Here is a 25,704-nt window from a genome sequence, read left to right as displayed (position 1 = left end):
ATTTGTAGAGCTGCGGGCTGGGCGACACCTAACACGTTCGCTAGATACTATAGCCTTCGTGTCGAGCCGGTCTCCTCCCGTGTTCTCGCCACAGGTCAGAGGCACGGAGAGGCCCCAGCTTAGTGTCGGCTTGCTGCGCTAAATGCGCTTCTTTTCTCCAGAGAGTCCCTACAAGGCAGACCCTGTCGAGTCCTCCGATATCCCTTCGGCAGCCGATGTGGCGGAGCGTCTGGCGCCAGGCCTATACTCCGTTGTATCCTTGAGAACCGGGTTTAGGCTGGGTTCCATATGTGTGACCCTACGGGGATCCCATATGGTTGGTTACACGGTTGCTCCTAAACGAAGCCCGTGTCTTTCCCTCTGGGAGAACCTACCCTTCATCGGGTTGGAGTCACCCCAGCTCTTCCATATGTAGCACAGCCCTACAGGGTTAGTCCATATGTACTTCTCCACATAACTCCTTCGGGAAGGATGTGGCTTCCGCAGCGTTCCTTTCCCAGCGAAAGGGTACGCTTTCCCAGCGTTATCCAATAGTCTCACTGAATGGGTTTTGGGGAACAGCAGTGATCGACTCTCTCTGTGTTAGCCCTGTCCCACCATCCTCAGGCAAGGGGGTTCAGGTGGCTTACAACAGAGCGCTGGAAGGGGGCAGCTCCTGTGGTGCTTTGGTAGGGATTCCTATTCGTCGGTCTGTCCGACGTACGTCGAACGTGACCGACTGAATGGGAACGTCTCGGTTACAAAGGTAACCCTCGTTCCCTGAAGGAGGGAACGGAGACGTACGTCCCGTCGCCACAGTCGCTGTACCCCGCTGATGCTGCCGCCTATCCGGTTCGGCTCCTCAGCGAAAACCTGAAGATGCAACGCACCTGCTGCTCATTATATACCCGCGCTGCGAGGCGAGCAGCTGATGCATATGATTGCATGCCAATGTGCATTGGCTCGTTTTAGTTACACTCGAAGTAGATTGGCCTCTCTAGCGAGATTCCTATTCGTCGGTCTGTCCGACGTACCTCTCCGTTCCCTCCTTCAGGGAACGAGGGTTACCTTTGTAACCGAGACGTTAATTTTGCTTTTTTCAGAGTGATTGTTTAACAACACTAGCCACGTGGCTCATAGCTCACAGAATAAAGTATGTGTGTATAAAGTTTTTATAGACATATTTCACACATTCTCCTGCACTAAACATGAACCAGCACGGTGTAGTTATGCACACATATTTCATCAAGTCTTCTTCAAATGAATTATATGTGCAAACTGGACACTGATACAGTGGTGTAGCCTATCTGAACGTGACGACACGATTATTCTAATAGACAAAAGACTGATTTTGAGACTGCAGTGCTCGTAAACATATTAAAAGTAACCTATTATTAGCCCTATTAAATATTCTTTGGCATTTCTCTCTTGTGCTTGGGAGTTTGTTGTCATTTTTCTCCGTGCTCATATATTAATATTCATTACTAAGTGTGTCAATCAGTGTAGTAAATATGTATTCATGAGGGAAAGTGTATATCTTAGATCATTATTTGGTGACCAGGACTGCATTTCTCAAAAGCATCGTCAGCCTCAGTAGATCGTTTTGGCACCAATAATGCTTCAAAATTAATCAATTAATTAAGTCATTGATCTGCAATTCATTTACACTGTGTTTTATATATGGAAGCCCATCTCTGTAATGGAAAGGTAATTTTGACTTTTTATCTCACGATTAAGACTTTTTTCCCACAATTTCTGAGATATAAACGTTTTTTTTTTTTTTTTCATCTTGGGGGAAACCAGCTTCCATAGTGATGTTGTTTATTTAATGATGTTTTCTCTTGTCTTTATTCTGATTTTTTTTCTATAACATGATCTACTACAGACTGAGAACTGGAGAATTAAACATGGTCCGTTTTGCTTCGTGTTTTTTTTTTTTTTGCGTCCTTGTCATACATTAAAATCATCTGCAGATCTATAGATTATCCCTTAATTATGAACTCTGCTTTGGTGTGCAAAACAATTAACACACACTGCCTATTTATTATAAATTAAAGATAGATTTGATTTTATGGCAATTTAGATTCACATAAATTGTTTACACTGTATGCACATATACTTAAATTATTTATTTAATTACCAGATGTGCACATGTGCGATGATAATACATTCTATAATAAACACATCTAAATTATAATAATTTATAAATACTATTTGCAGTAGTTTTTTTTTTTTTTTTTTATTAAATTGATATAGTTTTAATGTTCTTTTCTCTTACTTTTATTCTGAAATTTCTGCAGAACTTGATGAACTTTTACAGAGTCAGAAGACACCAAAAGATGAATTTGTTTTATATGGCTCTTAAATTATTCACTCGTTACTATTCAACAAAAAAAAAATTAAGTAATACACAGTGCATGTCCGAGACAGCAACATAGTGTGGTCCAGATCCGGCCCACATCTGGAATATGTGATTTACATGCGGACCAGATGTGGGCCGACAACACTATGTTGCTGTCAGGGATATGAATTCACATATATGAAATAAATAAAATTGATTATAGATTTTTATGAGATATGTAAACTGGGTAACACTTTATTTCACAGTGCCATAGTTACACATTACTACATGCATTTACTATAGTAATAACAGTAAATTATGCATAATTACAAGTAACTAACCCTAAACCAAACCATAACCCTAACTGTAACTCTATAGTAAATTCATGTAGTTAATTAATTCAACAGTATTCTTGACATTTATTCAACAGTGCTTTGATCTGCCTGCATTGACACTATTCTTGAAGAGCTGCTGTGCAGCAAAAATTATGTACCAGTTATCAATGTAAAGCTGCTTTGACACAATCTGCATTGTAAAAAGCGCTATATAAATAAAGGTGACTTGACTTGACTTGACTTAATAGTTCCCAGTTCTTATTTGAGTAATTACAATGTAACTGCGGCACTAAAATAAAGTGTAACCGTAAACTGTTCTTGTTTTTTTCTGGATTTGTGGTGACTAATATTAAAAATGTATCTCATTATTGATGAATTCTGTTATGGACTCTAACTTCATACTTTATTTCTGTTTTAGTGATCACACATTTAGAAACAAACTTGGGTGAGTAAAAACTACTCATTTTTATGACAATTTTTGAGTTCAATGATTTATTATTTATTTTATATGTGCCATAACAACAAACTAAACATTTAAACTTGTAAATGTAACTATATATAAAGAAAAGCAACACAAATAAAATCAACACAAGCAGGGTTCAGATTTGGTGATGTCCTTGTTGTGGTGTCAATAATTGTATCATAATTAAGTTATTTAATCAAGTTACCGTAGTTACCATATGACATGATAATTATTTAGTTATGTAAAATTTAATTGCATTACAGTAGTATAGGTCTAATATTACATCACATTATTTTAGCTTAATACAACAAAGTAGATTTAATGCTGTAAAGTCACTAGGATTTCTGGCAAAATACTATAAAAAATAGATTATTATTATTTTATTTTATAACCATCTGTAAATATTCAACAGTGAATGTTAACAGTGAATGTGACTCTGGATGCTGATTCAGCTCATTCACGTCTCATTGAGCCTGAAGATGAGGAAGAAGTGATCAATGACAACACAGAACCATTAGAAGATAAAGATGGAGGCAAAATGCCAAATTTGATGAAAATGATCTTTATGGTGACGATGGATGGATGTTCCCAGAGTGTGTTTTGCTATGAAGTTCAGGTGATGGATTAAACTGAGTGGAATTTAGCAGTGGTCAGGCATCTGGTCAGTCTTTCATCCGTTTGTTAGTTTAGATCCTGATTGGTGTAAAATCTCCACTGAACATCTGTGATGATTTCTAATGAGATCAGAATTAACATCCTTAGAAATGACTTGTTTGGAAATACACTACCAGTCAAAAGTTTGGAAACATTATTATTTTTAATGTTTTTGAACAAAGTCTCTTATGCTCGTTAAGGCTGCATTTATTTCAGAATACTGAAAAAAACAATAATATTGTGAAATATTATTACATTTTAAACTTATGGTTTTCTTTTTTAATATACATTAAAATATAATTTATTCCTGTGATCAAAGCTGAATTTTCATCAGCCATTACTCCAGTCTTCAGTGTCACATGATCCTTCAGAAATCATTCTGATATGCTGATTTATTATCAATGTTGGAAACAGTTGTGTTACTTAATGAAGACCTCAGATGACCAACACCTGTGAAGAGACAGCGCCAACTCCCGCGAGGACTTCAGAAGATGCAACATACACATTTCCAAATTTCTGTATATCCTAATTATTGTTCATATGTAATTCATTTTTCCAGGAGCTCATTGCGTCTACCTTCAAGTAAAATGCTAACAGTGTTTGTAAATTAATTGCCTAAATTATTACATTATTTGCTAACTGCATTCTTCTTTAAATTGTAACGTTGACATGCATTCTCTGTAAAGCTGCTTTGAAATAAATAAATGTGAACTTAATATTATTTTATAACCTGTGATACTTTTTCAGGATTCTTTGATGAATAAAAAGTTAAAAAAATATCAGCATTTATTTAAAATAGAAATCTTTAGTACCAATATACACTACCGTTCAAAAGTTTTGGGGTCAGATAAATAGAGGAATATCTTCATGCAAATATTGGGGTCATACATATTAATGATCCCGACTGTTGCGTCACAGTCGGTGTTATGTTGAGATTCGCCTGTTCTTCTGAGGTCTTTTAAACAAATCAAATTTACATAAGAAGGAGGAAACAATGGAGTTTGAGACTCACTATATGATTTCTGATTTTATTTTGTAGAAACCATGAAAACACCAAAGACTTTAATATATTATGTGTTTTATTAGACATGTGAGCAACTGTTTGGATACATTCATCGATAGAGTAAATCATTTATAAACAAAATGCACAAAAAAAAGTATACTGAAATTTAAGTTTAAATGCATATAATTGCATATGAAAAATACGTACAAATTAGTGTTTTAAATGCATATTTGTTGTTAAATGCATAGTTGCATAATGTATTTTAAAATGTAAATGCTTGATTTTTTTAAATGATGTATGTGCAGTTTAATTAAGTACATACTGTTATTTATATTTAGATGTATATAATTGCATATAAATTAAAATATATGAATTAGTGCTTTAAAGGGTTAGTTCACCCAAAAATGAAAATTCTGTCATTTATTACTCACCCTCATGTTGTTCCACACTCGTAAGACCTTCGTTAATCTTCGGAACACAAATTAAGATATTTTAGTTGAAATCCGATGGCTCCGTGAGGCCTGCATAGCCAGCAATGACATTTCCTCTCTCAAGACCCATTAAAGGTACTAAAAAAAAACAACAACAACGAATTATTTAGTGATGGCCGATTTCAAAACACTGCTTCAGGAAGCTTCGGACTCGGAGCATGAACTGATTTAAATATGTTTTAACGAAGGTCTTACGGGTGTGGAACGGCATGAGGGTGAGTAATAAATGACAGAATTTTCATTTTTGGGTGAACTAACCCTTTAAATCCACATTTCAGTTAATAAATAATAAAAAATAAAAATAAAATGAAAAGTTGGCACTCCCCAGCTCCAAAAGTATAAAAGACTTTTTATTTCATGTTCTCACAAACATGTGACGTTTCGAGCCGTATGGCTCTTCATCAGACAGTTGTTAAATGATGTAACAGGTTAATTGTCATATTAAAATATGTAAATAAATATGATTTTTAAATGCATGTGCAATTTTTCTAATTATGTACATACTTCAGCTTGTCTCAACCTCAAGATGCCTAAAGATGGTCTAATACCCACAAATATGACAAAAGCTGGACGAGATCTCCAGTTTCTTTCTGATTGATGATGCTGATAAAAGTATGGCTGTGTGATGAATCTAGTATTAGTTTTTGGCTTCCAATGATTATGAAACACGATGATCAAGACGACTGTGCCGCATCACATTCCTTTCCTTTGAAACAGTGCGCTTTTCTCCACAAACATAACGACCAAATCAGTCAAATCATGTAACGTCACAGTCATATTTTATTTGTATTGCGTTTGTCCTATTGTTTGTATTTTCCTCTTGTTTTTATTGTATTTCTGACTGTTTATGTTTTGTCAATAATTGTTTGAGGATGTTTTTTACTTACATTAGTTAGCCTATAGATTCTGTATAGCAGACTTTGGAGTTTGCTCCTCTTTGTTTATCCCAACAGTGTCCTACAAACCAGAGCATAAACATGTTGATCAACACCTTCTACTCAGGGATTAAAGTGCTCCGCTGCTACAACTGATTTCCTTCAGATGGACTGCAGAGAGGCCATGTATGAGATCAGTGCAGATTAGGGTCAGAAATTAATGGGGTCTTGGGGCAAAAATGCCAAATTCAAGACACAGAGGCAAAAAACGCCCCAGCACAAATAAACTAAATCCAATATGACTGTTGTGATTAAAGTGTAATGTGAAAATGAGTTAAAAGTTTTAATTGTGACATTACATTTAGATCTGCTCATGTTGCATTAATTGTTCGTTTGTATGACTAAAAAGTGTCATGTAGAGCTGCATGATTCTGGATAAACTGAGAATCACAATTTGTTTTTGATTTTTTGTTTTTTTGAACAAAAATCATGATTCTCCTATAATTTTGAAAAGACAACCAAACAAAATAACATAATTTACAAAAGGTTCTGGCAAAATATTAATTGCTGTAGTTTATTTAAAAAGTGTTTAAAGACCCCCTGTGGTGAGAATCAAGTTTTTGATGTTGTTTATATGTCTATGTAGTGTTTTCAATATGCTTTAAGCCATGTTCACATTCATAAATCAACACCATTGCTGAGTATTTTATGTTTGAAACTGCAGTAAACCAAAGACAGTCTAAAACCCGTGGTTTGAAATCAGTGGTGTTTGTGACGTCACAGACTACCTTGTAACCAATCAGAACAACGTGCCGGCAGGCTTTAGCATATCATTAACTATGAGCGCTCTGACAAAGCCACTGGAAGGCAAGTCTGCAACCTTTAGCCAAAAAAGCGTAACAGCTAAAGCTAATGCTCCGCCCCCCGCGGTACGCAGGGAAGGAGACCAGAGGCTGTTTTTTTGAATGGATGAGAGACTTCACTATGCTGATTAAACACCTTTTGTGGGGAAATAGCTAATCATTTAATTAATGGACGGCCTGTTTGCCAATCTTCAGAATGTTTTACACTAAACAATACTTTCGTTGGGAACTATGTGTAGATTTTAGCTTGATTATTTTATTTTTTATTTTTTAAGAGAAGGCAGACTAGGAATGTTGTGACTGACGTCACTGCCATTACACGATATGCTGAGAGGTGCCACACATGATTAAGTTAGCTGTTACGCTTTCTCCAATGGTAAGAGATACAGACCCTCTTATCTCCCCATTATATACAATTTCTGGCTCTGAAGCAGGAAAGTCTCAAGAGAAGCCAGGTTATCCTGGTATATTTTCTGTTGATATGAAAAATTGTGTAGATTTATCAATATAGCGAGTCTATTACGATGTTATGATGAACTAAATGCCTTTCTCCACTGACGTTCTGAGTTGTTCAAAGCGTTTGTAAGGATACTGATTGTTAGAAGGCAGCTGTCTGACTCTCAGATGAAGAACAGAAACATGGTTTGTGTAACATTAACAACACATTATTAGCTGTTTGATAACATAGTCAGACAAAAGGCTAATCATATTAATTCATATTAAATGACAGAACCGTCGCAAGCACTGTGCCAAGTGTGCGAGCGCAAAGGGGCTCGCGCCAAAGTAAAATGACAGCTGACTTAAATGAGACAAGGGTTTACAAGCTATTTTAAGGCATGAAGAAATTTTTTTCACTTGAATTTTTTTTAAACATCATTTTGGTGATCAAAGATGAGTTGTAAGGGATAAAATATTTGACTACGTTGGACTTTAAATCATTTGAATGAGTTATTTTAGACAAATCAGTTTGAATGGTTCTACAGAGGCCCACACATGACATGCAATCACAATCACGATCTCTGTTTGTTTCAAAGACTTCACATTTTTCATTACTGGATGAATCAGCATTTTTGAACAAATCTCTTGAATGAATGATTCAATGACAAATACATTTTTTTAACCGTCACTTGTCGCCACCTGCTGGATTAACAATGTAATTGTTACAAAATTTATTTGAAGCGTCAAGATTCAAAAGGTGGTTTGTTCTATTTTTCACTACTGTAGACATCAGTGTTTATATCTGAACTATAAACTTTTATCCCAGTATTTCTGTGGTAATTTGAATATTTGCACAGAAATGATGGTACTGTGTGGTTGAAAACACTGATTGTGAAGCCGTTTCATACATGCACACAATAAGTGCTTTATCTGAGTCAGCGACATGTTCGCTGTGATCGTACTTCAAGCCGAATCGCTGTCATTGAGGAATGAGAGCTCATGGTGTCTGAATCGAGATTGCGATCTTTTAGAGATTAAATGGGCAGCACTAGTGTCAAATATCAGTTTGAGATCAGCTCTCTGATGAACACCTACACAATCACTGACCGTTAGATGGACTTCAGCCCACTCTGATCAATGCAATTTCCATTACGTTTCCATCCATTTATGATATACTATTATTACTTCAAAAACATTTATAGATATTTCTGGGGTGGTTTTCTAGTTATATATCAGGTTCCAATCCTTGAAATTGAATGGCATATTTATTACTATTTATTTTGTACTCCAACAATGACAAAAAATATTTAGCCATATCAAGCTGATTAAATATTTAATTACTTGATTATTATTTGGTAAAATAAACCTATATGGTGATGAACAGCCAATATATTGCAGATAAATAAAACAACTTTAATGATGACAAATTGGATAAAAATCAAATAATCAGTCTGGACATTTTATTATTCAGTCCTCTAGCATCAGAAAGTCTTGAATGCTTCAAAAGAACTGCTCAAACATGACAGCATTACACCTGTTTTTTGTTAATTCATCACCTCTTTCTCAGAATACAGCGATCTGGCCACAATATCCAGAAGTTTCTTCGTCTCCGCTTGGAACTCGTGTTTGGAGTAGGATCCTTATTTGAACAGAGAAACAAGAGTTTCAACATCCTTACAATTTACATACACTCTAAATCTTCATCATTCAAAGGTTTGCGGGTCGATAAGATTTTTTTAAAAAGAAGTCTCCTCTGCTTACCAAGTCTGCATATATTTGATAAAAAAAAAAAAAAAAAAAAAACAGGCTAATATTGTGAAATATTATACTATTTAAAAAAAAAAAAAAAAAAACTATTTTGACACATTTTAAAATATAATTTATTCCTGTGACCAAAGCTGAATTTTCAGCATCATTACTGCAGTCTTCAGTGTCACATGATCCTTCAGAAATTTTTGATTTTCTGCTTGATTTCACCTTGAACGTTCTCGGTGTCGGTGATGATGCTGTGGAGCGTCTCCTCCTCTGCGCTCTTGGCCTGTTGTGTGCTGTAGGAGCGATGAGACACACTGAACAGCTGGAGCTCCACAGTCTGACAGGTGTGCTGTGATACAGCTGCTGTCTGCCATCAGTATCAACTGTTGAAGAGAAAGAGACTCATCAGAATTAAAAAGCACTGGTGTTTTACTGACCGAAATTGATTTGATAATTGTCATTGTCTGTTCTCGATAGTCTTTACATTCGCATCCGTAGATAAATATGGAGATTATTCACTGAGACTGATAACATTACTGAACATGTCCAACTGAGCAATAGATCTTGTTCATTTGGTCAATGAGCGAAATACATTTTAAACCAGAAAGCCTGTGTTTATTTGATTAAAATGATTCTTCCACTGGTGTAATATTTCATCATGGGGTGGGGTGGGGTGGGGTGGGGGGCATCAATTTTGCGTACATCAATGCAAATTACAATCAAACGTTTCGGAAATCAGCCTTCAGTGAATCGATGAATGAAAAACTCTGTTAAAGCTGCAGTAGGTAACTTTTGTAAAAATGTATTTTTTACATATTTGTTAAATCTGTCATTATGTCCTGACAGTAGAATATGAGACAGATAATCTGTGAAAAAAAAAAAAAAAAAAAAAAAAAATCAAGCTCCTCTGGTATTGTTATAATACTTAAAATAAAAGAAAATCACTGTAAAAAAAAATCTGTTATTTTCTGTAAAATTAGGATTTTTTTTTACAGTGTATGCAATATATTAGCTTATACATTCACTATTTACTTCTCCTCTTAGTAAAGTATTATTTTTTAATATATTGTCATGAAAACAAGTTATGATATTAACTGTGTAAATGATTATATTTCAAAAATGAACTCGAGTAATAATTTAAAAGTTAATGCAAAACCTGTGGACGGCAATCAGTTTTCGGCAGACGATCAATTTTCGGCACGACACCGGCACGATCACTTGAGCCGAACCCAAGAGGCGACACTTTTTGATACTTTTTGGATAACAGCCACTAGATGGCGCTCCGGTAGCGCGGCGGCCATTATGCGCTGAAAATAGAATCCTTCACATCACACACCCAAAATCGGCGAATTTCACTGCCAAATCAGAAGAGCAATAGAACAGTTTTTTTTTTTTTAAATTAAATTAAGTCACCAGTAAATTGTATGGCTCTTTATTGAGTATTTCCATTTTAATGCAACTTTACACATTTATTAATAGTAAATTAGGCCTAATAATTAATAGATTTAAGATCATCATGTTTGCAGCGAACAATATACGTTTTAATGGATCATGCTACAAACTAATCTTATATGATGCATTGCTGTGCATATACATGATGCATTGCTGTGTCCGTTATCCCATAATTCCCACTTTTGAACACTTTTGCTTTAACGGACATTAGACAACACTGCAAAATCAAGCTGTTATATTCATATATTTATTATCCAACATTCATTCCCCATTTTTCTGATGCGTTTCCTTAATTTAATTTCATATGTTGGTAATAATGCAGTGTTTATGAGCCTTTTAAAGAATTTTAACCCAAACTGACTGGGTTTCTAGAGAGCAATGTTTTTGTGTAAGACTTAAACACAAAGTGTGTAAAATAAACTGTTAAAAGGATTTGATGATCACTAGTGATAGTATTTTATTCTGTATTGTCATCATTCATGTTGGATTTCAGCTTTAATGTACGTATGTATGTTTTTTTTTTTTTAAAACAAAGCAGCTGATATTGCCATCGAAACTAGTGACACTCGCTTTCACCAAAGAATGGCGGAAACGCAGGGCTGCTGCTGGGCGCCGGTGATTCAATGGAACGTTCTATTAAGTGTTGCTTCTTGTTAATGTATTCTTTGCTCGTAGGAAGGCCTTGGGTGTTTAGGGTGCCATTTGGGACATGGCCTAAATTAGTTGCAGTAGTCAATTTTACGGTGCGTTCCAAACGGGATATATCGCCCTCTGAAGGGCACTTCGGAGTGAAAACAATCATGGCCGCCATATTGAAGGGTCGTTCCAAACCGAAGTGCTCAAAACTGGTCACTTCAGAGGGCCCTTCGGAATAAAGGATTTCGAAGGGTACAACTGATGGACACTTCGGGCCCCCCATGATCCTTTGTACAGGGAAGTTGTTTGACGTCACAGAATGGGTACAGGAGGCTCGGAGTTCTATTTTAACCGGGTTAGTCAACTATTTAATCAGGATGGTTTCCTATTTACATACCAAGAGTTTCTTTCTCATTATAATATTCCTGTTACTCCAAAACAGTTTGCCATTGTATTTGGTGCTATCCCTAATGGTGTCATTATGTTATTTAGAAGCTGTAATAGTGTTTTGACAAGTTCTGAAATGCCTCTCCCAGACCCGGCTGACACGTATATATGCTTTAAGTCAACACTAAAAAGTAATAGAGATATCCGTTCACTTTTTCTTAATGATTGGGTTTCCACTCCTCATGTCATTTCAATATGGAATAATTTAGTGCAAAACATACTGTGGAAGAAGGTTTGGACTTCCTGTAAAGTTTGGAATTGGTTGGTTCAGGAATGTGCTACCAGGATGGTGTGTCCATTAAAACACAGTGGATCTAGTACTCAGTCCATGATCTTTATTTGACATTTGGAGGCATAGGAATTGAGCCATGGCAACATAAGTTTCAGACAGAGTTATATGGTGTCTAAAAACCAAAACAATAAAGAACAAACAAGTCTTAGATACAGTAACAATATAACTCAAACAAATCATATAATCCAATTAGCACAACAAAACAGTTTAACAATCAAATGAGCACTAATGCATATGAATTAAATCACATAGAACTCAAACATACATAGCTTCAAGAAATAACATTAAATACCAAAATAAATAAACTTACATAGTCAGAAACACATCAACTCTAATAGAGGCTCTCTTTGAGGAGAAGGACAAGGAATGTCAGGTTCAGCTGCCTGCTTCACACACACCAAACAACAGCTAAATAATAATTCAGTGCACCTGAGGAGACTTAGCTCCACCCATGGCTGACTAGGTCATCAGGGACAAGTGAAAGTGAAACTGAGGCAGGATTGTTCTTTTTTCAAACTTTACGAAACTTTACTATCAACATTTTGTTAATATCATATAATTTATAAAATATCGATAATTTATTCAGACACTCTTGTGAACACAGCAATGTTCAGTTTAAGGTAAGTCATGAACCAACAGAAAAACATATTTAGCACCTGAACAACTGTGACTAGCCTAAATGTGAGACTTGAGATCAGATGCGGTTGATCGGTTAGGTAGAACTACAAGTGATGATAATCTATATAAATATAATAATTAAAAAAAGGATCCAAATAATGCTGTGTGTAGGTACACATATTTGTTTTCTGATTTGGACTAATTTATCCAGTTGATTGTAGATTGTTTATTGTATTTGGCCCATCAGTGTAAATATGAAATATTCAGAGGCAAAACACATATGATAACACACCATTCTGTGTGAGTTGTCTGCTTATTATAATGAATCTTTTCTTTTTTTTCTTTTTAGTATCTGTGTCCTTTAGAGATATCATACCAAGATTTATTTATATAAATGTATTTATTTATTCATTTACATGTATATTTACACTATTGAATGTACTGGTTTTAAAGCTATTGTTATCTAATTTTTGGCCTACAAATGTATTTAGCTCACCAGCTAGCTCAGTTTTTTGAACCTCAGTGATTATAAAACTCTGCTCATGGCACAAGAATATACTACATGCAGATACATATTGTGTATTTGTTTCCTGCTTTGTCTTGACCCAGTTTAACCAGTTTTTTGTCAACAGAAAGTGATTGTACATTTGCATCTCACTTTTGGACAGAAACTTAAATGTAAGTATTATTCTAAGGCAAAAAGCATGTATGCTGACATACTTTTCTATAATGTTTTCTCATTTACATTTTTCTTCTTCATATTTTCTTCTTAGCATCTGTCTCAGAGATGAAGTTACTTTGTTTGACTCTCGTGTTTGTTAGTGGAATTAAAGATTCAAGATCAGGTAATTTATTCATCATTGAATAATACTTTATATTTATACTTTTTCACAGTACTGTTTATTTGGAACAACATTAGGGTAAAAACCTTTTTTTTTATTATTTTTTTTTTATTGTACCTTTAACATAGAATACAAGAACTCATAGAGGTAGGGTAAAAACCTTTAGGATGTGTAGTTCAGACCTGCTCTCTTTCTCTTGCAACAGAGCAATATGAAGTAGTGGGACCTGCAGATCCTGTTCTTGCTGTAGCTGGTGAAGATGTGATTCTGCCCTGTTCAGTCAAACCCAACATCAGTGTTGTGGACATGAGAGTGGAGTGGTCTAGATCTGATCGGAAAGACTCACAACTAGTGCATCTCTATGAGGATCATGAAGACAGAAACACAGATCAGATTCAGTCTTACAGAGGGAGAACAAAACTGAATCATCAAGAACTACAGAGAGGAAACGCATCACTCAAACTCTCAGCAGTCCGAGTCTCTGATGAAGGACGTTATAAGTGTTTTATTCAGTCCAAATCCTGGTCTGATGATGCCACTGTTGATGTCAGAGTTGAAGGTGAGGAAACTAGCATACTCTTGTCATGAAACAAACTAACTCAAAAAAGCCAAAATAACAACAGAATTTTTTTTCCTGTAGCTGTAGGACGTCCTCCAGTGATCACTGTAGATGGGTTTGATCGTTCAGGAGGGCTTCATCTACAGTGTGAATCTGAAGGTTGGTATCCTGAACCTCATCTTGAGTGGCTGGACAGTGAAGGAGTCAGTTTGAGTTCAGAAACTACAGAGACACACAGAAACACAGACAGATTCAGTGTGAAACACACCATCATTGTGTATCACAGCGGCAAGATTCACTGCAGAGTCAAAGTGAAGCATCACATGCTGGAGACACTGATTGACACCTCAAGTAAGTACGGACATGTCTGTTATTGTACTTGTTTGTCATTTTCTTATGATATTTTTGATGCAAAAAGAAATAATGATTATGAGCTTATTATGTAAAGCTAAAAACAATATCCCTGCTAACAGGAAACATCCTCATAACTTCTAATGTTCTGGTAAGGTTCTCTCAAAGTTATGAACAAAAGTTCTTCCAGTAACGTTAATAGAATGTCTGTTCAATGTTATCTGGTATTCAATAATGTTCTCAAAAGGTTAGCACAAAAACTTTATTAATACATTGTTTGTGGAAGTTTTTTTTAAATGGTGTTGGGAGAAAACGTTCTTAAGAACATCATTCTAGGAACATTTAGAATGACTTCAAATGAATAAATTTCAAATGAATAAGGTTGTATGTGCTGTTTTAATTGCCCGTTTTTTTAGAAATAGCTTTTCCTCACAGCTGGTACTCTCCCAGGTTTAGGAAACTGTCCTCTCTAAAGCACACATTTTTCTTGTACTGTTCCACTGATTCCTAATTGCGTCAACTTTCGGAAGACTAAATAAAGTGCTTTTGCTTTCACATAGAAACACAGCTTCTCCACAACATGACGCGACAACACTACTACGATAACTTAATCCATGCTTTCTTTCTTTGCGTATGCATTTGGGTAGCATTCTGCAAATATTTCCACATAGTATACATAACATCAGCATAGACAAGGAAAGGGACAAATACAATAAAAGAAAGATGCAAATGAAATAAACTGCTTTAAATTTTCCATGTACAATGGGTACACCTATAGTAGCGCTTATTAAGTAAGAGAAACTGCATATTCTTCACTTTATGAATAAAAACATATACTGGTTCTACTGACTGTTTTATTAGGCTGTCTCTTTAAGAACTACAGTAATGCATGGATCCAATATACTGATAAACATACACAATACATTCACTTAAGACAACTTAAGACAAAGTCTGTTTATGTAAACCTAGAGTGTTTTGACACTTTTGTGTTTTCGACAGCGGGTTTTCTGTGCATGTGCCAAGTGTGTGCGTTTATAAAACCGTATATAAAGGAAATTAAACTGGCAATGCACGCAGGCGTGTCTCTCTTACAGTTTGGAAGCAGTTAAAATCACCATAAACCTCTGATGTCCAAACTACATGGGATTTCACAAACAGAAAAATTAAGTGAGCCTGGAGTGGTTTATATTCAGATTGCGTGTTTTTAGTGAACCATACCGTTTGATGAAATTGAACTGTACTCAGACCACCTCCCGAGATGGTCTTGGTTCAGTTTATTTTTTTAGGGGTCTGAGATTGTTTGGATTGTCACATATGAGCCAAAAATCACACAAACTGCGCTCAGACCCCTGAAAAGCCTTTTAAAGCTACAATATGTCGATTTTTGCCACTAGAGGTCGCCTATTAAAAACAAAGGCATAGCTTGATGACGCCAAGTTTGAGTGGGGAATCTTGGAAGATGTCATCTTCACCTTACAGCCAGTGGAAAAGAATCAAAAAAAATTTCTACAAAATAAAACCAGAAACCGAGGGTAATGCTGATATGATGCCATTGACAGACGACTCCCGGACACCTCCTGTTTCCTTGGTTAAAATCAATATTTTCTCATGATTTACAAATAATTGGAAACATCTGGGATATTGTAAGTACTCAACTAAACAAAATATATAACACTGGCCTAGTAGTTTTTGGATATTTTACTGCAAAAATCTTACATATTGCGCTTTTAATTAAGTTTCGATACGTAAAGCGTGGGACTAGGCATGTGACGGTATCAAATTTTCATGTTGCGATTAATTGCTGAAGCTTTTATCACGGTATACGGTATTATCACGATATTGAAATAAGTTGCAAAAACAGTGTTGTCATAGTATAACAGGTTTAAGAACTCTTTTTGTAATAACAAAAAAACTCTGAATGTTTAAATACAATAATACAATACACAAAAAATATATAAAGTAAAATTTTCAAACAGATTAAAGTGCAAAAGAATTAGGCTATAAAGAACAACAGGTAACACTTTACAATAAAGTCTCATTATTTAATGCATTAACTAAGATTGAGCAACAGCTACATTTGTTATAGAAAGTATTATTTTTTGTTAATGCTAGTTAAGAAACGACTGATCATTTCAGGCCCATTAAATAAGTTATTTTTATTATAGTAATGTTTTAAACAGTAACTAAGAAATTAACATTAACTAAGAATAATTAATGCTTTATTGTATTTTTCATTGTCAGTTTGGTAATAATGAATTAACATGTTAACTAATGAAGACGTATGTCTCAGAGTTTTACTTAACAATAACAAATAATCAGAACATTTCTAATCATTAGGGCATGTTGTAGTCCAGATTAAAATATGTTTGAGGCATTTTAAAAACTTCACTAGCGCAGTTGCTTTGTTTATGGGGTTTCCGGGGTAACCGTTGCACTCTGCTGTTCCATCAGCGCCCTCTGCTGTCAGAGAGTGGACGCGCACTTTCATTCAGCGCGTCTCCTTCACTCGTTTCGCCATGTGCTTCTCATGCACATTGGGCTTGTTTACATCTGAGCGAGTGTCCCTTTGACGCAGAATACAGTGGTAGCCTACATTTTATACGGTTGATGGGGAAAGTATTCTTAAATGCATTATAAAAATTTTAATAATTGGTAATAAATTATTATTTATGGTATTTTGAAATGCCCACGATAACAATATCGTGCATATTCATTATCGCGATATATCGCATTACCGAATATCGGCACAAGTCTACGTGGGACTGTTAATAAGCCGACGAATACAACTTTTGCTGAGCTCTACTATACCTTATTGTGATAACCACATGCAATTTCATAATGACAGGGTTCGAAATAAACAAAATGTGGGTAAAAATCAACTGTGGAGGGTAACAATGTCAAATCACTAAGCAATTTGGCCGGTTATGTTTCAAAAATTATGTTCCCTTAGTTTGAACTCTGGTGGTTGTCCTGGGCACACCAGCTTGTGACTGTGACAACCCCAGTTTAAAAAGGAAAGACCCACCTCGCAACATTGATGCACATCTGCCAAGTTTTAGACGACAGACCCTGGCCAGATATAAACACTGATTTTCCAGCAGCGATCAAAATGAGTAAATGACCTTAGAAACTAATGTTATTCTTCAAATAAAGATTGTATTACATTGTTATGCCAGTAGGTGGTGACCAGTGACTTTTAAAATGTATTTGATAGAGATTCATTCAAAAACAAGTCTTCATTTATTAATTTCAAACAATTTTTTTTTACACAATGAATTCATTTAAAATAAATATTTTTTAAGAAACATTTTAGATATTTATAAATAGACTCATTTTAACATTAAATAGAGCATAACATTAAATCAGAACCTCAAGTAAATTACGTTATTTTGTTTAGTTGTCTAATGTTTCAGATCATGGGAGAACTGGGATCTGTATTTTTTTTATTTTAAATCTAGATTATCCAAAATCTTAAATTATGCTTAAAAGAATATATAATATATTTGGCATCTAACTTATCACTGTTTCAATTATTGAAATCTACAGTCTTAAAGATTATGATGAAGTGATTATGTTCATTAACAAGGCTTTGGGATAATCATGATGCATTATAATCCAGGATTCTGAAATGTTTTCTTATATTAAAGATGTGGCATTTTGCAAACCTCTTTAGGTATGCCTCTCTATATGGGATGTCTCACATCTTAAGCCCCCTTTTTTTTTACCTCCATGTGTTTGCATCCCTGTTACTCATTAAGTTTATTCACAAGTGGAAATTTGTGTTGTTGTTTTTTTAAGGTTTAAAGTTTGGTTCAACAGAATTAGATAAACTTGATTTAATCTTGATTCAAACTTAACCCTTATTGGTGTAATCCAAACTTAATGTGCTTTTACTTTGTTTTGCAGATAATATGTTTATTTCTTGGAGGACATCAGTCATCATGAGTTCAGTTGCTGCGGTGCTCTTTGTGATTACTGGATTACTGATCGCTGCATTTGCTTATAAAAACAGAGGTAAAGTTCTTGTATATTTGTACATTTGTATTTTTAATGTATGTATTTGTTTTTTGCACGTTTTGCTAATTTTTTAGTCATTTTTCAATATTATTTAACTGAAAGTATTGAACAACGTCTTTTCTATCACATCTAAAATAATTGTGTGTATTTAATATCAATCAATCAAAATTACAAACAATATCTGTAAAATTAACAAAGTTGGGTGTTATTTTTGACAAATAACATTAATTCTCACTTTTTTATACTAAAAATTTACAGTATTATTTATACAGTATTTTTCTGTTTTCTTAAATTACATACAAATGTATGTAAAATTACAAAATAATGGCAACAATAAGTTGTGAAATCACCACCAGATGGCGCTAAGGAACAGTTGGCATCATTGTATATAGTCATATTTAACACCATTTTCTCTTGTCTTTATTCTGAATTTTCTATAGCACACAAACAACTAAAGAATGAGAAGAAAATACAACATGGGGAATTTGTCTTTTTAAACATTTAATTCAGTATTTATATCAAGACTGTTTTATTTTAAAAAATATATAATTATATAATTATAAAAATAGAAATATTTAAACTACTGAAAAAACAGGCCTTGTTCCTTAAATAAAGGTACATGTCATGAAGTTGAATCCACGAATATAGATAATATAACTGAGTAATGATTGAGCATTATTAAAGACATCTGATGATAACAAGCAGAATCACTGAAGTAAGAAACAACTGACTTCAGTCACAGCCTTAGATGAAATCAACCAAATCAATTAAATCTCTTAAGATCTCAGCAGAGGAGGATTAAACAACTCCACAAACAGCATCTTACAGCATATTACAAACCAGATTGACTTTATTGTTTCATTTTGTTACCATGATGGTGATCAGAGTTTGTTTTAGTCTTGACCCTTACATTTTTAACAATATTTTCTTTGCTGGCCATAACTGTGTTTTTAAGACTTATTTGTTATGGCAAAAAAAAAATCAAGAGAAAATTTGATCAGGTTTTGCTGGTTATGTTTTGATTATGACATAATCATAAGATAATGCTTGGTTCACTGAACTATTACAGTGTGTAATCTCTTACCAGAAGCGTGTTATCTAACACCTTAATTTTACATTAACACCACTTTGACACAATAAAGGATTTTTAAACTCATCATTTACAAAAAAGGATTGATCTACAGCATTATTTAGACACACACAGACATCAAGAATCTCAACAGTGGTGACAATTTAAAAAAATAATAAATGGATCAACTCTGAACATCATAAAACACATCAATAAAAGTCAACACAAAACAACAGCAAAAATAAAAACAAATAGCAAGTATTAAAGAAAATTCAGCTGCAATTTATTCATGCTGCAATGCATGCTGGTGAGTCATGGACGATTTTTGTACTAATACCCAGCATGCATTGCAGCATGAAGCTTTTGATCGTCACCATTGTTGTGATTCAAATGCAGATTCTTGATGTCTGTGTGACTCTGAATGATATAAACTGTCTCACATTTCTGTGTAGAATCACAGGGATACCATAATCAAAGATATAAAACAATACCTTTATGATTATATAGTTGACTCTGATTGAGATCAATGAATCAGACCATTAGATAATGATTTTGACCATTCATTTTTAGCCAATATCATCGATCACGTTTTCAAACACTGATCTCCATCAGGGTAACGTCAAACAAAACAATAAGAAAATAAAGTCAATCTGAGTAGCGTTTCCCAAAAGCATTGTAAGCCAAAGTTGATCGTAGCTCCATAGCTATGATGCTTTTTGGAAACACAGCCCAGGTTAGTAATAAGTGAAGCTGGTAAAGCTGTTTGTGGTGTTGTTTAATCCTCCTCTGCTGAGATTTTGAGAGATTCAGGCCTGGTTTCACAGGCTTAAACTTGTCCTAGACTAAAATGTGTGTTTGAGTTGTTTTAACTGAAAGTAACTTGTGCTGACAGATCTTAAAATATGTCACTGCAATTATTTTGTCTCAAGATGTATGGTCAGCTTGCCTTTTCCTGTTGCAGTCTAAACATGTCACTTCAGTTGATGTTTTTAGACTGTTTTTTTCCATTAATGGTAAACGTTTGGCACCCTGTGCTGCTATGCAGTTCACCTTTTCTTTTACACATATTATTTTTTATAGTGTATAACTAAATTATCATAATTTGTTGTTTGTCAGAGTTATAAAAGTGATGTAATTTCAATGTTATTTTCTCTTTTTCTGAATTTTCTTTAGAACGTGATCAACTTTTACAAAATCAGAGGATCATTATAAAACAAGGTGAATTTGTTTTTATGGCTTTATTAAAATAACAATTACTTTTGAATTATTTTGCATGTATATGTATACATTATTTGATTACAAGATATATAATCTGTGTAAAGTCTCAATTAAAATGAATGATCTCATTACAGATCTAAAGTTGAATTTTGTTATGGAACCTTTTTAACTTCATACTTTCTGTTTTCAGCTGTCACACATTTAAGAACACACAGGGGTGAGTAAAAACTGTTTATGCTTCATGACATAATTATTTAAACAATTTAAATTTTCCAAATTCATCATCATATCAAACATTTATTTATTTGTTTTTGTTGTTGTTGTTATTGTTGTTGTTTTTGTTTTTTGAGAGAGAGAGCTTGGTATAATGTGCTGCATAAATGCAATCAAATGATTCAAATACTAAGGGCCAGTTGTTCAAAAAATCTGATCGGATTTCGGATATCAGATTGGATCAAATCTTGAAAATGGATTGAGGTTATCAGGAAAGGAAAAAAGGATTCTGAAATCAGATTAGATTAAAAAATATAATCTTAGTTTTGATCTGGATAGTCATCAGTTTTTTTTAAATCATCAGTTGTTTAAAAATTTTGAGGAAGATTTGGATACTTTTGATCCAAAAAATCTGGATTATACTGATCCCATCAGAAGGGTGGATTTCAGGAACAAAATGTAATAAAACTTTAAAACTGGTCAAAAATACAACATTTTTTTTCATGTAATTTAAATATACATACACATTCTTTATTTTGCTCTTAATTAGTTTAACTGTTAAAGTAAGAAATTAGAAGAAATTAGAAATTATATTTGATCCAAAGTTGGTTTTTTATCACTGTTTGTAAACTACATTGGCACAATCATAAGAGATGAACCAGTCAAAAGTTCTTTGTGTGATAGAGATCCACTGAGGAAAGTTGCAGAAGAACCCATGTGCAGTTTTAGTTACTTCCCAAACATGATCAAAGATAAAACAGACTTCACTTGGCTTGGCATGGCTTGGCAAAACAAGAACATGGAGCTTACCAACAGTGGTTACACTAACAAAGTGACATGGGAGCACACGGCAAACCAGGAAACATAACAATGAAACATGAAGCATTAACATCAAAAGTAAAACATGAAACTAAACCCAACACCATCCGCAAAGTTTCTCGGGTGAGCGCTACATGGAACGCAAAAGCATTGAAATGTTGTTTTTTTCTTCCACATCTCATGCTCTTTCTATCACCATGTCCCTTTAGGGGCTCCGTAGAGCACTAGTAATCCAGATTTGGTAATCTGAAAAAGTGTGTCTCTGTATCAGGGTGATCCAATCCAATTTTGCTTTGATCCAATCCAATCCAATTTCCGCTTACATATATTTATATATAATCTATTTTTAATCTCTATAATAAAAATGTATAATTCAGATTTTGATCTCCATATCCATTTACATATATTATATATATCTTCCAAGGGGTTTTTTCCCTCCTAGGACTTTTTTCCCAGTGTTAACACGCTGGGTTTTTCTCCTAGGGGGTTTTTTCCACCCCTGGGAGTCAGCCGACATTGGCTTAATGTAGCACCATCTTGTATATGTTACATATTACCACGCTTGTTTGTACAGCTTATTTTTAACCACTTCCCTTTTTTCTGTGCTTCTAATATGTAAAGCTGCTTTGAAACAATTACCAATTGTAAAAGCGCTATATAAATAAATTTGACTTGACTTGACTTGACTTGCTTTGAAAAACCAGTACAAAAGTAAGATGGATTACCTGATCCTGGATAGTAAAATATGGGATTTTATATTAATATGGGAAACATTTTGAACTAACCCTAAATGATCAAATGTTTATACAGTACGTGCCATAAGAGAAAACTATAAGCATTTAAACTTGTAACTCTTTAACTAAAAAAGCAAGACAACAAAAATCAACACAAGGTGATCAAATGATGAACAACAAAAGAAAACAATCTGAAGTGAAGCAGGAAAAACACAACCCGAATTCCGGAAATGTTGGGATGTTTTTTAAAATTTGAATAAAATAAAAACTAAAAGACTTTCAAATCACATGAGTCAATATTTTATTAACAACAGAACATAGATAACATAACAAATGTTTAAACTGAGAAATATTACACTTTTATCCACTAAATGAGCTCATTTCAAATTTGATGCCTGCTACAGGTCTCAAAAAAGTTGGCACGGGGGCAACAAATGGCTGAAAAATCAAGAAATTTCGAAATTGATGATTCAGCTGGGAGAACGTCTAGCAACTTAAGTTAATTGATATCAGGTCTGTAACATGATTAGCTATAAAAGGGATGTCTTAGAGAGTCAGAGTCTCTCAGAAGTAAAGATGGGCAGATGCTCTCCAATCTGTGAAAGAGAGCATAAAAAGATTGTGGAATACTTTAAAAACAATGTTCCTCAACGCCAAATTGCAAAGGCTTTGCAAATCTCATCATCTACAGCACATAACATCATCAAAAGATTCAGAGAAACTGGAGAAATCTCTTTGCGTAAGGGACAAGGCCGAAGACCTTTATTGGATGCCTGTGGTCTTCGGGCCCTCAGACGACACTGCATCGCTCATCGTCATGATTGTGTCAATGACATTACTAAATGGGCCTAGGAATACATCCAGAAACCACTGGTGGTAAACACAATCCACCGTGCCATCTGCAGATGCCAACTAAAGCTCTATCATGCAAAAAGGAAGCCATATGTGAACATGGTCCAGAAGCACCGTTGTGTCCTGTGGGCCAAGGCTCATTTAAAATGGACTGTTTCAAAGTGGAAAAGCGTTCTACTGTCAAACGAGTCCAAATTTGACATTCTTGTTGGAAATCACGGACACCGTTGTCCTCTGGGCTGAAGAGGAGGGAGATCTTCCAGTGTGTTTTCAGTGTTCAGTTCAAAAGCCAACATCTCTGATGGTATGGGGGTGCATAAGTGCATATGGTATGGGCATCTTGCAAGAAGGCACAAAGAATGTTGAAAGATATGCACTATATTGCCAAAAGTTTTGGGATGCCTGCCTTTACATCCCATTCTTAATCTGTAGGGTCAATATGGAGTTGGCCCACCCTTTGCAGCTATAACAGCCTCAACTCTTCTGGGAAGGCTTTCCACAAGGTTTAGGAGTGTGTTTGTGGGAATTTTTGACCATTCTTCTAGAAGCGCATTTGTGATTTCAGGCAGTGATGTTGGAGAAGGCCTGGCTCACAGTCTCCACTCTAATTATCCCAAAGGTGTTTTATCTGGTTGAGGTCAGGACTCTGTGCAGGGCAGTCAAATTCTTCCAAACCAAACTCGCTCATCCATGTCTTTATGGACCTTGCTTTGTGCACTGCTGCACAGTCATGTTGGAACAGGAAGGGGGCTTCCCCAAACTGTTCCCACAAAGTTTGAAGCATGAAATTATACAAAATGTCTTGATATACTGGTATGGTACGAGACCTGTAGCAGGCATTAAATTTGAAATTAGCTCATTTTGTGCATAAAATTGATTCTCCTATTTCTCCTAACTTCTCTATTTTTATTTTTGCTTATCTTGTAAAGTTGCTATGATTCCTATAAAAATAAATAATTGTCTTTATTTTATTATATATTCATCTGTAAAGTAGAATGTTCATTATTTTCTACAGTGAATGTGATTCTGGATGCTGATTCAGCTCATCCTCGTCTCGACGTGTCTGATGATGGGAAACAAGTGAGAGATGGAAACAGAGAACTGAACTTAGTGGATGAGGAAACAGACAAGTTTGATGAATATCTTGCTGTTCTTGGGAAGGACGGATTCTCCTCAGGGAGTTTTTACTTTGAGGTTCAGGTGAAGGATCAGACTAAGTGGGATGTAGGAGTGGCCAGAGAATCTGTTAACAGAACAGGCTGGATGATCAGTCTGAGTCCGGAAGATGGATACTGGACTGTGGGTCTGAGACATGGGAAGTATTGGACTCGTGATTGTCCATATGTCTCTCTTTCTCTGACAGTGAAGCCTCAGAGGGTGGGGGTGTTTGTGGTGTATGAGAAGGGTCTTATCTATTTTTATGATGTTGAGTCCATGTCTCATATCCACTCTTTCACTGGTCAGTCTTTCACTGGGAAACTCTATCCATTTGTTTGTTTGGGGTTTCAGTCGAATAAAAACTCGACACCACTGATCATCTGTGATGATTAATAATGAGATCAGTGAATTAATTTACATGATCAGGTGAAATAAAAGGAGATGCAATAAAAAAGTGTAATAGCAATAAACATGTGGACACAAAAGAGTGTGTCACAGGTTTACCAGCACTCAGTGTTAGCAGTCACATGATCACTGATCATCAGCACATCATCATCTCCTCTATAAGATCACACTCCTCACAGTCACATGATCACTGATCATCAGCACCTTTTCATCTCCTTTATAAGATCACACTCTTCACAGTCACTCTTCTTCTGGCTTCGGCTGTGGATTCAGATTGTTACCTGTGATACTCACCTGAATGATAGTTCTTGTGATACTCCACTGCTATCCTCTACTAACTGCTCTTACCTGATACTCACCCGGCTCAGTTGAGGTGTGTGTTCTCCTTCACGTCTCCACTTCCTTTGCAAATCATCAATGTCAGTCTCCATTCATCACTATCTATTCTGTTTATATTGATCTGTTACTTTCCTTCATTGCCATTTACCATCACCTGTCAATAAAGACCAACTTCTCTGTGCTTAAGTCTGATTTGTCCCGACAGGGTCATTTTATGTTTCTTGTGATCTTAAAAACATTTTTGATTTAAAGACTTATAAATAAAATTCTTGACAAGATAAAGCTTAATTTTTTTTCATGAATAATGTTTTGAGCTGGACAAGATAATGAATGAAAAGCATCATGAAGTGCTGATCAGACTGTTAAAGGGTTAGTTCACCCAAAAATGAAAATAATGTCATTTATTACTCACCCTCATGTCGTTCCACACCCATAAGACCTTCGTTCATCTTCGGAACACAAATTAAGATATTTTTTATAAAATCC

The 25,704-nt window shown here is 34.9% G+C and overlaps 1 protein-coding gene and 1 long non-coding RNA gene across 2 annotated transcripts; one reads left to right on the top strand and one right to left on the bottom strand.

Annotated features, from left to right (window-relative positions):
* Positions 1-8,506: 8,506 nt before the first annotated feature.
* On the bottom strand, positions 8,507-12,426 carry LOC125262374. The gene is made up of 4 exons (XR_007183556.1): positions 12,335-12,426; positions 9,420-9,580; positions 8,999-9,081; positions 8,507-8,533 (listed from the first exon to the last, which is right to left on the bottom strand). It is a non-coding gene; the product is annotated as an uncharacterized LOC125262374 (long non-coding RNA).
* A 74-nt stretch (positions 12,427-12,500) lies between these two features.
* On the top strand, positions 12,501-25,496 carry LOC125262356 (butyrophilin subfamily 1 member A1-like). Its single transcript, XM_048181079.1, has 9 exons — positions 12,501-12,644; positions 13,275-13,320; positions 13,416-13,487; positions 13,690-14,043; positions 14,125-14,394; positions 18,301-18,408; positions 20,654-20,698; positions 20,889-20,915; positions 24,332-25,496. Exons 3-9 carry the CDS (start codon positions 13,430-13,432, stop codon positions 24,865-24,867), a joined length of 1,398 nt encoding a protein of 465 aa, XP_048037036.1. The 5' UTR covers positions 12,501-12,644; positions 13,275-13,320; positions 13,416-13,429; the 3' UTR covers positions 24,868-25,496.
* Positions 25,497-25,704: the final 208 nt, after the last annotated feature.

This window comes from Megalobrama amblycephala, linkage group LG1 (genome assembly GCF_018812025.1).
Source record: "Megalobrama amblycephala isolate DHTTF-2021 linkage group LG1, ASM1881202v1, whole genome shotgun sequence".
Classification (NCBI taxonomy): domain Eukaryota; kingdom Metazoa; phylum Chordata; class Actinopteri; order Cypriniformes; family Xenocyprididae; genus Megalobrama; species Megalobrama amblycephala.
The sequence above is the reverse complement of the archived record's forward strand: the minus strand, read 5'-3'. Positions and strand labels throughout refer to the sequence as shown.

Excerpts from the sequence above, each read along its gene's own strand:
- LOC125262356 (XM_048181079.1), top strand. The coding sequence starts at position 13,430 with ATGAAGTTACTTTGTTTGACTCTCGTGTTTGTTAGTGGAATTAAAGAT. Across the intron at positions 13,488-13,689 it reads AATTAAAGATTCAAGATCAG|AGCAATATGAAGTAGTGGGA; the intron begins GTAATTTATTCA and ends CTCTTGCAACAG. Across the intron at positions 14,395-18,300 it reads GACACTGATTGACACCTCAA|ATAATATGTTTATTTCTTGG; the intron begins GTAAGTACGGAC and ends TTTGTTTTGCAG.